The following is a 14,839-nucleotide window of genomic DNA, read 5'->3' as shown; positions in this document are numbered from 1 at the left end:
TCTAACACGTTAGCTTCACAAAGCCAGAAATTTTCATTTTCTTTGCTAGTGTTTCTCTAAGTATTGATTGCCTGGTACACAGATAATGTAGATAATTATTGAATGAAGAAATAAATGAATCAAAACCAAAGAACTAGTGTTGCTGTTGAACAGCATTGAATGTTTTACATTATATGTGAGTGAATCTGGCCTATAGAGAGACCATTACTTATAATTGCAACTTAAAATATTCAATTAATTAATTAATTTAAACTTGTGATTTAAAGTGAAAATCTTAATTTGTTAGCAATAGTGAAACGTTAAGAAAAATTTAAATAAATTCATTGTAGTTACATATTGAATGGGAAAATGTATAAATTTTAAGTACTAGAAATATTGGTCATTTAGTAACAGATGCTTAGATATGACATAGAGAATTGTATTAGCTAAATGCATATGTCAGGTAATAACATGACCTGTGCTACAGATCATGACATGAAGAACTGTTTGTGAAGAGAAAGGACCACTGAGTCTCTAGTGAGGACAACCCCAGTTCTTCTAGTGTTACCATACTAGCCAATGACCTAACCCCTCACTGCCTTCCTTCATAAAATGTTGAGTCCCTTCTCACTCTAAATTACAACACTGCTCCTTAAGAACAGAAAACAGGTCCAAAAGTCAGTGAGGGCTGAGAAAATGACTGCTTCCAGTGTGAAAGTCAGAAGATCACCAGGAGTAACATAGATGGGACTGGAGAGATCAAAATGAGGTAGACAGATACCACGTCAGCCAGCTCTCTAACACTGGAAAGCAGAAGTGGGTCTGGAAAATGTGAAGTCAGAAAAAAATAGCCAACGGTGGCAGAGCCAACAACACTGACCAAGAATGGAATTTTTTTTCACGGTGTTCAGGAACAATACTTCTAAGGGTAAAGAAATCAGTAGGTTTCACTGTATGCAGTTTCATGCCACAGACAGTTCAATAGCATAGTGTTGTTGTCTATCTAAGACCTCAAAAAAAAAACCCCAGGTGATTGTGGGAATTATTACATCTATTTGTATTAAGACTTTTCTTGACACCTTACTTGAAAATGAGCTGTTACTACCACAAGCTAATAACTCAAATATGCATTTTATGGAATCCATTCTGAGTTCTATGAGACTGAAAGAATGTCCACATATTGTGCTATTTCTTTTTTTGGGGGGGGGTCTGGTCGTGGGGATATTGTGCTATTTCTGTAGGCAATTTTCCCCTGCTGAAAAAAATATTAACAAAGCTAAAAGTATGCTCTATTGAAAGGTCAGTGAAATGTGGAGATGAATGGATTAGAACTCATCAATATTTCAAACTCCAGCAGACTATTTATCAGTGAGGACTTTAAGAACTAACCAAGTCAAAGAAGGAAACTGGCATTTTACAAGTTTAATCCAATAACTTCTTGCAACATACAGAATATAAACTCTACAAAAGTAGTGAAGCAAAATGGTATTGCCAGATGTGCAAGATAGACGAATATGATCTTAAATTATTATAGCTTTTATTTCTAGCCATGAAACTAATGTACTCGGTTAAAAAAATTTTAACAGGTGTTGCCAAACTGCACTGAAACTCAGCTATCCAGGCAAACTGTACTCCTTGTAAGTCTGGGTCTTCTCCTTCCTTCAATCTTCTGCTGTTAGAACCTCTGCAACTGAGACAGCCAGGAAAACACGGACAGGCAAAACATGTGGCTCTTTTATACATCTCACACTCTAATCACTGAGTTTCCTTGGAGTTTGTTTCATGGAGATAGGGGAAAATACCTAAATATCTATGTGCTTGGAAAACATCTACTAGCTATCCAGTGATTTCAGTTCTAAAACTCCCATAACACAAAAATTTAGACAAGCTAGGTAGAATTTACTAGTGATATCACAAGGAAAACCAAGAGTTGGCCTGCAGCTTTTTTTTTCCTGGAAAAAATAGAAGCATCTCTTGTCTTAGGTTTCTTGTTTCGGTTTCCATGCATCTCTCTCTCTCTCTCTCTCTCTCTCTCTCTCTCTCTCTCTCCCTCTAAGGCTCACTCTTTGTGGATCCTTTCCAGCCTCTATCTGCCCCGCTCCATACCCCCCTCACTCTCCCTTTCTTAGAGACAACTTCTACGCCATCTTCTATCTCAATGTTGATATACCTCAATGCCTAATCTCTTCAGAATTTCATCAGTGGGGACAACATTAATATCACGCTAGCACTTCTTTCATTTTAGGAGTTCTTATAAGAAATTATGATAAACATTCTAAGATAGAATTCATTTCTCAAAAAACTGAAATGTTTATCTGCTCTTACCTTCTGACAGCATTACATAGACTGCTACTTCACTTGACATCACTCATTCATTAATCAATTCATTTATTGCTTTCCCAGGAAGTATTTATAGATCTCTCCCATCAACCATTTACACACTGAGGATTTAACAACCAAATTCCCTGCCCTCCCTCACAGAGATTATTTGCTAGATATGAGGAAAAGAAAGAAATAATTATATAGTATAAAATGTAATAGTATAATAGAAACAAAGGCAGAATAATTAAAAAAATATATGTATGTAATATGCATCTATGCATGTTTGCATACACACATCTGTATATATTAAAAGTTTTCACTTGTGCCTTAATTAGCTTTTGAAACATCATCTAATTTCAGCAGAGCTAGGTCTCTATTTGTCCATAGGAACTTCTCAGAATATACAGAGACTCCAGCATGCTGCTAAGCAACAGACACCAGGATGATCAAGTCCTGCAACCCAGAACATTCACCTTTCTCCACAGACTGTGCACTTCTTCTGTAAGCCCGCACTATTATCATATCCAAGCCTTAGGAGACCAGAAAGTAGATAGGCTAATTGAAAAGATAAACACTGCTGACATTGCCCCCTCTTGGCTGATTAGACTGTTAGGACAGACAATGAAATGTGCGCCAAACATTGAGTATACTTGCTCTTCCTCATTGTTCTGTTAGCAAACTTTCAGTGTGATTTAATAGGTAAAAGTTATATTTCAACTACTATACCTGATCTTAACAAAATGGCCAAGAAGTGATAAATTCATGCTCAGAAAGAATTTTGGATGTGGGCTAGATGTCCAAATTCCATCAACTAATATATTTCTTTCTAGCTTCAACCAACTTGTCTTTCCTTAGCTCCAGAAAGTTATTTTTAGTTTTATGGTAGATAGTGTATGAAAATCCAAAGAATTTTTGGTAAGCGAATATGTTTAAAATAGCAAAGCAAGCCTGACCCCCCCTACTGCTCCAACAAAAATAGGAAAGTAAGCTCACCAAGGAAGGATTTTAATGTGTTCACATCTGTTTCCCAACACCCACTCCAGAGCCTGGCACAGGGACTGCTCAATGCAGGTTTAATGAGAACTTAATAAAGGAATCGCTTTCCTTTTTCATTGCTATAACAGCACTCAAACACCATCACGAGGATTTCACATGCCTTACCAAGCTCAGTCATCACAGAACCCACCTGGGCAGCCCCATTTCCACCACTCTGTGTGTGAACAAAGCCAGACATCCCTAAGTGCTAAGTGTTAAGTTCAGTGTTAGATATATTTATATCTATATCTCTCTATATATACATACATGACAGATATGATGTATATGATGTGTATATATGACATACAAATGATGTAATATACATATATGACATATCGCACACATATGTGAACCACCCAAGTAACACCAACAGTCAGCTAAAATGTCGACTGCCCCAGCATTTGGAATGTTGAAGGACAGAGAGAGGAAGAGAGGGATGAAGATGGGAGTGAGGAAAAGAGCAAAAGGGAAAGCAAGTAGTGATCTGTTTCTCCAGACTGAATGGCACTAAATCCAAAGCAATTACATGGGATTAGTATGTCTCCAGCATACAAGACAGGTCCTGTTACAATGAAATATTTATTTTCTCTCAACCTTGGGGAAAAGGCAAAAAGAACAGACAACAATCTGAAGACAGAAGTCAATGCTGCAGAGGGAGAATCCAGGCACTATATGAGAAGTCAGGGTCCTGAGAGGAGAGGAGAGCTCTGGCAGGAGGTCCCGGGACACCATCAGAAGGGAAAGAGTCTTGAGTCCCTGCGGGAATAGATAGATGCACAGAACTCACTGGTGCTGAGTTGTTTGTGTTTCTGAAGTCAAAACTTCAAAATGCAGTTGTTTCTGTACTCTCATGTATTGTGGATTCTTGGCTCATTACAAACAAGCCAGAGTAATGGTGAGTGCGTGAACTATGAGATGAAGTCTGTTACAAACAGGTTTGTGCTCCATTCACAAAGGCCACAAGTTGGAGTTGCATCTAACTGAAAGATTTGGGATAAGATATAAAATGTTAGGGCTTGATATCATTGATCTATTTCATCCTCTCCATTAAGGAAACAGAGCAGTAACTTCATAATTAAATATATATATAAGTCAACATAGAAAAAACAAAAACACTGTGACTCAAATTCTTTTCAAATATAGGTTTGTATATCATTTCACATCAGTGCTCTACCTCTGTTTACTGCTATTCAGCGCCATTGTTTTCCTTAAACACGATTTACTTTTCCAGTATGTACGACTGTATATTTGTAAACAGAGTGCTCACAAATTCCCTACCCTGTTATAGTTTGCTATGAAGTATCTCCCCAGAAAGGCTCATAAGTTAGAGGTTTGGTGCCCAGCTAGTAGCACTAGTGGAGAGGCCATTGGATCTTTAGGGTACTAACTTCATCAGCTGATCCATCTACTGATGAGTTCATAATAAACAGCTTATGAGGAAATGGGGTTTGGTTGGGAGAAGTAAGTCACTGAGGATGCATTTTCAGTGTATGCCTTGCCACTGGCCCCTTCTCATTGCTCTCCCTGCTTTCTGGCTGCTAGAAGGTGAGCAGCTTTCCTCCTCCAAGCCCTTCTACCATGATGTTCCTGCCTTGCCCCAGGTCCAGGAACAAGGTATTGAAATTTCTGAAATGATGAGCTAAGGTAAATCTTTCCTCCTTTTCAGTTGGGTCATATAGGTATTCTGTCTCAGCAACAAAAAGTAATTAACACAATGCTAAAATATTTCCCAGGGTCTCAGGATTCTCTCCTGTATACAACAATCTACAAAGTATAAGTGTTGAGCATTTCATGAGCCAATTGCTTGCTTTCCAATAGACAGCCCCCTCATAGCTTCTGCAAAAAACACATTTTACAAAAATTCTGAGTGAGCAGTTATTTCTATACATCCTCTCAACTATCTGAACAATACTGTATACCCTAATCCTAAGAATGTGCTTCTTTTTTGAGGGAGGGTATTGTTGAGAATGGGCGACGAGGATTGGATGGAGCTGCATATTAATGATTGGAATCATGCCAGATAAACAGCAGTCCAACAATAGATATGTGCTTTTCCTGGCAGTAATGGCTTTCATGTATCCAGTAAAAAAAAAAATAAGCAAGTGGTGAGTGCTGAAAGCAATCAGGATAGGCTACCCCCAAATATGCCACTCTGTTTTAAGAATGATTTTGAGCTGATGGTATTTCAGTGGCTGAAATCTCTCGTCTGCCTGAAAGCATTCCTCAGCCCAAAGGAACTCAATTCTCAAAACTCTTCTCTCCTAGATATTGTTACCAACTGTGGCATCTTAACCATTCATTTCTCCAAAGAGCCCATTTGGTTTTAAAATGAAAAGTCATTTCCTTCTCCAAATCTTGCTCTTTCCTCTAGTAATGATAGTTAATAAACTCTCAAATCTCTCCACTCCTTGGGGCAAGCATTTTGTCTGGGATGGGCTGGTGAAAGTAAAAATTTCAAAAGCAATACATTTGTAAGTCTTTCCTCCTTTCCTCCTCAATCTAGTGTCAGTTTAATTCACAGCCTTAGACAGTTAACCTGCGGCCAAAAGGCAGCCTTTTCTCTCTCATGGTGCTGGCAAGAGCCAATCATTTCAAACGCATGTTTCAGGTAGCATGGTTACCTTGGAACTTACTGTGGGCGGCCTGGGACATTAAAAGAGAAGTAACAGGAGACAGGACTATATATCCTTCCTGGAACTGTTGAGCAAGAAAAATCATCTTTCCCTAGCTTCTTTATGTAGTAATGTTAGAAACATTGATAAACAACAAATGGAACAATATGGGATGTTTATTGACATTATGTATAGACAACAAAGGTTTTAGCTTTTATTTTTTGCTACTTTCAGCTCATTCATCCAGAGACACAGAAACTAAGATAACTGGAGAGACTCCCCACCCCCCTCCCCTCATCCCAAACTGCCTTTTTCTTTCAAATGAACCAGTTCAGCTTCTGTGCTCCCAGACAAGGACAAGGACAAGTGGTCTTGCTATTGACTGACCAAATAACAAAAACAAACAAAAAAAAAGATTTTCTTTTTGAAAGAAAAAAACACATTTTCCAATTTCCAAGGTTTTGAACAAGATTCATCTTTTAGATATATGTCAGGAAATATGTAACTTGTGTAAGATACAAATAACCGAAAGATAACTTTGGAGATAATTTATAGCATCTACATGCTTTTTAGTACAGCATACTATCTGGTTATAGTCAAGTGACATTAAGAGTGTGTGTGTGTGCCAGAGAGAGAGAGAGAGAGAGAGAGAGAAAAGGAGAGGGAGAGGGAGAGGGAGAGAGGGAGGGAAGAGAGGAGTACCAGGGCTTGAACTCAGGGCTTGAGCACTGTCAGCTTATTTGCTCAAGGCTGGCACTACCACTTGAGCCACATTCTGGTATTTAATTGGAGATAAGATTCTTGGGGCTTTCCTGCCAGAGCTGGCTGCATGATCTTCAGATCTCAGTCTCTAGATCTCAGTAGCTAGGATTACACGCATGAGCCACTGGCCTAGGGCAGAGCAACATTTTTGCCTTTTGAGAAAGTAGTAATAGGTTAGTGAGTAAGAGAATTCTTGTGGATTTGTGCTTTTATTCTGGGAATTTCTCTTCCTCGTCATTAAAATGCAAATTTATAAATGATCCACACTGTAAGAAGCTATTTAAAATGCATCTTTCCTTGAGGAACCAGTGATTCCTTTGAGTTAATTCCAATGCATTCGAATGCTCTGCTGTCTTCCAGGGTATATTTACAATAACTCTTAATATAATGCATATGTTTTAAATAAATTACATTTTATTTGGTAAACAGTCAATGGAAAGGAAAATAATAAACTTGAAAAATCTACATCTTGTAGTCATCTGTCATGTATTCTTAATTTGCATCTTAGCTGAGGAGAGTTGGTAATGGCTCTGAGGTATCACGGGGGAATCAGGGACAGCCTACCTGCAGAGTAAGCCAGGCCAGTGGCGGCAGACACCTCCTTCTGCACATGCCACTTGAGAGCATGATGTTTTAACAGCGATTGCTAGGGTCGCTGAAGTACAAGTCATCTGACTGTTCACTTTCCCCCCCAATTTCATTAGGTATCTTCTTCAAGTAGGTCATACACTGATACGCCTGAAAAAAATGGCTAAGTGAATAAGACAAGTTCATGTAAACAAGTAATTAATTATAATGCTCATGAGGCATACAAATCTTTCAAGGGAGGTATTTCTTGTCATTTGTCTTTTCAAACAGCACCTACAAAATACAGATCCTGCTTTCCAGAAACAAGGACATGGATTCTGCAACTTTCCTTTTGAAAATATTGAGATTACTATATGCAAAGGAACCCTGAGTGCCGTATGTTTGAAGGGTTCTGTATTTGATCTGGATTGTTCTTGCTTGTGGGAAAATTCTACAGTGCTTTAAAAAATCATGCTGTGTGACTTTTACAGAATCCCTCACGTTGCAAACAAAACAAAGACAGCTAGCTGTGTACAAGTGAGCATACAGCCCCCAGCTCCCAGCTTGCCATGGCGATGGTGAGGCTCATTCTCAAAGGCCTCTGGCATAAGAAATCACATTTGAATTCCAGGACCTCGGTTCTCCCCACCTAAGTAATGAGTAATTCAATTAAACATTGACTTTTTAAGACCTCTTTGACCATAGTGTAATTGCTATTTGTAACTCTGCATTCAGACTGCTTAGGCATATCAATTTAAGGATAGGGTACAGAGTAATAATTAAAATCTTAGGGTTTGGAGTCAAACCCTTTCGTTTCCAATCTAGGTTCCAATATGTCTAAGCTGTCTGAGATGGGAAAGTTATATAACTATGCTGTCATTCAGATTTCCTAATCTAAATTCCTTATCCAAATTGAAAGTAACATTACATTCCTTGCAAGGGTGTTATACTTATTAAATAAGATGATGGGATTTTTACAGTGTATAGCAAGGTATCTGGCATTTAAAAAACCCCACTATCATGTGGTTATTATCACCCTCAATATGAATTCATTCTAATTATCACCCTAAAAGTCCCACTGAAGTGGAAGTGTGTCATCTCATCAGTTCTAGGGGTTATTACTTGTAGGGATGACTACAAACTGTTCCATGTCTCTTCCTGACAAAATGATCCATGTCAAGTTCATTTTTTTTCCATTTTCCTTTTTTGGCTTTTAGACATGTTCTCTTTGTGTAGCAGGCTGTATGCTTGAATTTGCTATGTAGCACAGGCTGGCCCTGAACCCTTAATCCTCTTGTGTACAGGCATTTTTGAGTACAAAGATTATTTGGGAAAGGTTGGATACATTGAGAGATGGGGCAATATAATGGTTAAGCTGATGATCTGGAGTCAAAGGAGTTAAAAATAAAGATATTTACCCCAGAGTGGTGATATAGGTTTCAATAAAATAACGTAGGCAAAGTTATTTGCATGCGTGAAGAAAAGCAAGAGTAAACATTTATGAAATGTTTACTGTGTGGTGGGCACTATTTCACCACCTTGCATTAAAAAAAACATCTCCTCAAATCCTCATTTCAGCTTAGCACATTGCTACTATTACCCCCATTTTACAAATGGGGAAAACATGGTGCAAAGAAACCAATAACTTATTCACGACCATATTATAAATAACAAGATAGGATTAAAATCAAGACAGTTTTCCTTGATTCTAAGATTTCAACCACTGTGGAGAGGATACCCTGTTGACTCCCAGAAGGGAGTCTATGTTGAATATTTGTTATTACTATCATAATCAATAAGATGTGTTGAAATATTTAAGCAAATCAATATTTGTTGAAATATTTATTATTTACCATATGGTACTGAGTAGCCAATCTTATCATAGGTCACCAGAGCAGCTCTTGCTTATAAGATTTTTGAAGCCACATTTCAGTGTGTGCATATTAGAGTAATAAGAAACAAAGTGTATGACCAAATGTCCATATCTTCACCTAATTCAAAATTTGTATTTACAGGTAGTTTTGAAGACATTAGGAATACTCTTAATAATACCTTTAAAATAATGAGTCAAAATGTGTACCAGCTTTCATACGTTGAGATTTATGACTGCATTGCCTGCAAACTTTAAATATAATATGTAAAACAGAAATTTTCCTAGGAAAATCTGATCCCCATAATCTAAGAGTCTTGGCTAAACATTTTGCTATTAGAGGGAAGGATTACTATATTATTTTGTAACAAAAATACCATAGTTTCTCTACAAAGTAAGAATTTGCTTTCCATGTAGCATTAATAAAAATGATACAACTGTATATTTCTACATTCATTTTGTTATTTATAAATTGCATGTATTTTCTATATTCATTCTATATTTATATATTCATTTTGCTCATAGCCTTGTTTCTTTCCTTTCATCTATTTCTAATTTATACTCAATTGTTTTGCTTTATATGTCTGTATAAAGTACCTCCAGGCATTCCTGGAACAAGTTGAGAGTAAATAAATGTCCCATGAGCAAAGTGTAATGAAAGGTAATATGACACTGCCATTTTGATAGGATTTGCAAACGGGTAAGAGTAATACAATATTTATTCATCTATGTCATTCAATGACTTTTGAGGATTATTCGGAGTTAATTGTGTGAATAGAAAAACTAGCTATTATAGTAGGTTGGAATGACTGCCCCCAAGGATGGTAGGCCTGAAACCTGTAGAGATTAATTTATATGGAAAAGGGGTCTTCACAGACAGTAAGCTAAGGATCTTGACATGGCAAAATTAACCTGGATTAGGCAAGTGAGCCCTTAATATAAAGCACAGTGTTCTTGTGAGAGAGAAGCAGAGTCAGAGAGCGTGAGAGAAAGCCACAGACAGAGGAAGAAAAGGAAGTGTGATCACTGAAGCAAAGATTGGTGATGGCAGCCGCCAGGGGCCAGAAGGGACAAGGAGCAGATTCTTTGTCAGAGAATCAACAGGAAGCTCAGCTCTGCAGTTCCCTGACTTTGGTCCACTGGAAGTAGGTTTGGACTTTTGGGCTCCAGCAATTGTGACATAAATTTGTATTGTTTCTTTAGCCACAAAGTTTGTGGTAGTTCGTAGCAGCAGTGACAGGAATGAGCACAACTATTGAATATATACAAGTTGTTAAATGAAAAGACTTTTCTCCTTTTACCTTTATAGCTTATGCAGAAGGCAAACATCAAGAAACTTATTTTCATGTCAAATAATAAAATACTAAAAATATCAGTTTAAAGGATCAAGAAGGTTTTATTTTTAAAGACCTGCCATGTGTTTCAAAACAAATGCTAAATCCCCAAGCAACTCTCCTTCCTCTAGATGTTCCCCAACGTACTGTAAAGGAATGTGCCCAATAATTCCATCACAAATTGAAGAATACCATTTGTTGAGAATGCTCCTCATCTAGGACACATCATTGCTTAGCAACCCTTCACAGTAGAGGGTCAGCAGTTTCCTCCGTGATGATGTGGCTGACGGGAGCTGTGGTTGGCTGTCTCTGTCCAGCATTCAGAGAGAATACTGTCAGTTTCTCATTGCTGTCACAAAATACATGAGAGCAAACGAAAGGAAGGAGAGATTTATTTGGCTCATAGTTCCAGAGATTTTACTCTAAGGTGAGCTTGCTCCATTGTCGTGGACCTGTGGCAAAACCCCACAGTAGGCATCAAGGGCTTTATGGCAGAGCAAAGGTGCTTACTTTTTGCAGCTGTGAAGCAGAGAACAAGACAGAGAGAGGGGCAGGAACAAGACACCCTTCAAAATATTCAGAGTGACCTTCTTCCACCCAGGCCCAACCTCCTACCCTCTCCCTATAATGCCATTAAATTATCAATGGACTCGTTCATTGATTAGGTCAGAGCCTTCAGGATTCAAACACTCCTTAATGACTGGAACAACTGGCAGAGGATAAGCCTTTGACACAAGAGTCTTTGGGGGACACTTCCTATTCAAACCATACTGCCTTATCATAAGCCTGGGAAAAGATCAAAACTCTGAGTGCACTACTGAATGGGTGGCCATTTTTGCACCACCTTAAAGCTGAAAATCCTTACATCAAATATCATAAGTAAGGAGCTGTGTTCACTAACAGTATGAAAGTAAAGTTCTTCAGCATCAATGGGGAGCGACTGGAAAGGCTGTCCTGTGAACTGCCCATTCCAGTCTCCTCCAGCTCCCTCCCACCGAGTCACCCCACTCACATCCCCCCATACTGCATCTACCCACTCCCTAGAATGTCTTCTAGGGATCTATTATTTCACAGAACTGAAGAATGTATTTGCAGATTTGATTTCCTGGGACTATTTCTAGGATCTGCTCTTCTATGTGCAAATAAACATGTGCAAAGGGCTGGGAAGGTGGCTCAGTGGTAGAGCGCTTGCCTTGCATGCATGAGGCCCTGGGTTCGGATCCTTAGCACCACATAAGCAAAAAGAAAAAAAGCCAGATGTGGCGCTGTGGCTCAAGTGGTAGAGCACTAGCCTTGAGCTGAAGAGCTGAGGGACAACGCTCAGGCCCCATGACCAGACCCAAAAAACAACAACAACAACAACAAAAAAAAAAACGTGGAAAATGGTGACACATCTCTGCTTGTCTCTAGATGAAGGGGCAAAGAGAGGAAAGAGGCAAAAAGATACACAATCCACTGTCCAGATAATTTTAAAACAAACTCTGGGGCAGCTAGCAGCATCCATCTCAGAAATCACAGGACTCTCTTAGGATCTAAGAAGCCAACATTCCTTTGCTCTGTCCCACCCACAAAAGTTCCATCCTCAAGACGAGGATGGAGGGGGAGAGGGAGGGGAAGAGTAACAAAGGGCAGGGGCACAGGTGGAGAAGACAGAAGTTTCATTTTTCCTCTGGGAAGCCATAGGGTTTGAACAGGAATAGATATTCACAGCACTAACTTTCTACTCGTTACCCACTTGGCTGTAAATAAGGGATTCTCTCTGCATTATGAGGATGAGAACTCTGTCCACCTTCTGGGACACTATACACGTGAAATGAGTCAGTGCACAGGAAGCACTGGGAACAGAGATGGGACACAATAATGCACCTGTGTTATTTCAGCATCACCTACAAGACCTGAGATCTTTTATGCTCTTGTTGCACTGTGTGGCCTTATTTCCTACCATTAATATTAGGCAATGTGACATTCTCATGTGTCCTACAACCACCCAACGGATGTGTTCATCTTCCTCTACCGTAAGTACTATAAAGCAGAAGGCAAGTCTGTTTTTTGTGTTTCTTTGTGTGGTGCTTGGCAAAGGAAAATTGCTCTGAAATATTTGCTTACAAGGAAAGCAACTCAGTGACATTAGAGATTTCCAATCTGTCGTTTTAGATGTCTTCAGAATTTAGATTATTATTTTTTTTAACTTACTATAATTCTCTTCTGGCTTCATAGAATAGTAGAATCACCTGGGAAGTTTTTAAGTGTAGCCAGTGCCCCAGGGATTCCAGTTGGATTGCTATTGGGTCAGCCAGGGTCCACTTAGTCCAACCTGTCTCTCTATAGCTACAGGCTCTTTATTCTTGGGTTTAACCAACCACAGAACAAGAATACTTGAAAAAACGTTGAACATGTACAGATGCCTCCCCCACCCATCATCATTAGTTCCTGAAAATTCAGGATAACCTTTTTTTTTTTACATCACATTTATATTGACTTAGATGTTATAAATAATCCACAGATTTAAATACATGGGAAGATCCCAATAGGTTCTTCGTGAATTCTGTACCATTTTATACAAGAGCCTTGAGCATCCCTGGATTTGGGGATCTTCCGGGGATGGCAGTGCTAGAACCAATCCTCCATGAACACCACGGGATAAATGTATGTAAGATTCTCTAAGAACTCCAGTCTGCACCCAGGATGGGAAAGCCTCGTGCTGCTTCCAATTCAATCTCTGCTTTTGAACTGATCCAATAAATAAAGAGTCTCTGCTTGGACAAAATGGTAGTCCTGTTTCTGACCCTTCTCCTAAGGCTCACCAGTGCACTTCCTTGTACACTCAGGCTTCAGCAAAGAACTCTGTGAAGTCGATGTACCACCACGCCCGTTCCCACGTTTCAGAGGCTAGCCATCCTCCACGTGTGGCCAGCGTCTTCACCCTCCACCACCCGGGCACATCATCCCCCCGGCCCTGCTTCCAAGTAGATTCCTGTGAGGTGTGGCCCCCTGCTATCTTCTCTCAGTAATTTTCCATTACTGACCTCCACGTTGCTCACTGGGCCGTACGCATGCCCACTTGGCCTTCTCTACCCTGTTGGAAATTGAGTCCAATCCGTCTCACACTCCAAGACCCTTCCCAGTGATCTCCACAGCTCTTCCCATGTCCCCGAATCTGCCCCAATACAGTCACTCTCTTTAACGTCAACGACTTCCAGCCTTGGTTGAGTTCTCCTTTCCCATTTAGATAACCCGGGGAAACACTGGGGGTGGCATTGCCCTTGGCCGAGGGAACCCGTGAGTGTGGTTCTTGCTGTTCAGACAATGGCAGTCCTGGCAGCAAACCGGTTGGGTGACTCCAGGCCCTGGCACTCTCTGCCAGAAGCAGGCTGCTTCTGCCCCTGGGTCATGAACCTCTTTTTTTCCTTCTTCTTCTTTCTGACATGCTGTTATGCATATGGAAAGGCATTCCTTAGTGTGTTGAATCGTGGCCATATTCGTGTCTGAGGCTGGACTCCGCAACGCACTCCTGGGGGTTGCTCCCCAGGGTTGAGTTGTGACTCAGTTTCTTCTTACCTGGCTCTGGCTGCACATACACCCACCTCTGACCCCCCTACCCCCATCCATTTACTCTCATTCTCGAATGAGCCCAGAGTCTTCCCGACCCCAGCCTGTCCAGTGACCAAAGACGAAGGCGCTGCGGATAGCCCAGGTTTGCGGGGGGGGGGGCACAACCGTGGCCTTGGGCTCCCCCCTCCCCGCGCACTGGGACAGATGGGGACTCAGGTGGTGGGAGAGGTAGAGGGGGGGGTCACTTCCGAATCGCAGCAAACCTGGGAACAAGTGCCAATCTGCGGCCGGTCAGGGGTCTGGGGTCGCTCCCTGGGTCTCCTCCACGAGGGAGATGGAGAGAAGCGCGTGTGCTCGCCCCGGACAACAGGTTTGGGGGGGGGTGCCCGCCAAGGGTGAAGAAGTGGGGGGCGGCGGCGATGGGCTGGGGAAAGAAGTAGCGCGGGGCCCGGCGCGTTCCCTGCCGCGGGCCGCCGGAGGGTCGGGTCGGGCGCGGCCGGAGGGTCGGGTCGGGTCTCCAGCGCCTGGCTCACCCGCCGGCCCCACGGCAGCCCCGAGTCGGGCGCCCCGGCGGGGTCCGCGCGGGAGGGCCCCGAACCCGTTGGTCCGTGTGCAAAGTTAGACGGGGCAACAAGAGCGGCCCGCCGCGCGCCGGGGCTCCGGACCCTCGGGGGTGGCGCGGGAGGGGGCGATCGGCGAGCACTTACCTTGTGCCTGCGCCTCCATGGTGCCCGACTTGGAACTGAGCGCGGCCCGGAAGCTCCGGCGCTTCGCCGCGCAGAGGGCAGCGGGTGGGGGGGACGCAG

At 41.4% G+C, this 14,839-nt stretch overlaps 1 protein-coding gene across 4 annotated transcripts in view; it reads right to left on the bottom strand.

Moving 5' to 3' along the window:
- Positions 1-14,833, bottom strand: part of Tpd52l1 (tumor protein D52-like 1) — an 80,796-nt gene extending 65,963 nt beyond the window's left edge. For all 4 annotated transcript variants that reach the window (XM_013026864.1, XM_013026865.1, XM_013026867.1 and 1 more), the window contains exon 1: positions 14,741-14,833. In XM_013026864.1, the coding sequence (XP_012882318.1) occupies positions 14,741-14,759 (19 nt within the window). In that variant the 5' untranslated portion in view covers positions 14,760-14,833. The remainder of the gene's footprint in view (positions 1-14,740) is intronic.
- Between the last annotated feature and the right edge of the window lie 6 nt (positions 14,834-14,839).

The sequence above is a fragment of the Dipodomys ordii genome, unplaced genomic scaffold (genome assembly GCF_000151885.1).
Source record: "Dipodomys ordii isolate 6190 unplaced genomic scaffold, Dord_2.0 Scaffold97, whole genome shotgun sequence".
Taxonomy (NCBI): Eukaryota; Metazoa; Chordata; class Mammalia; order Rodentia; family Heteromyidae; genus Dipodomys; species Dipodomys ordii.
The sequence above is the reverse complement of the archived record's forward strand: the minus strand, read 5'-3'. Positions and strand labels throughout refer to the sequence as shown.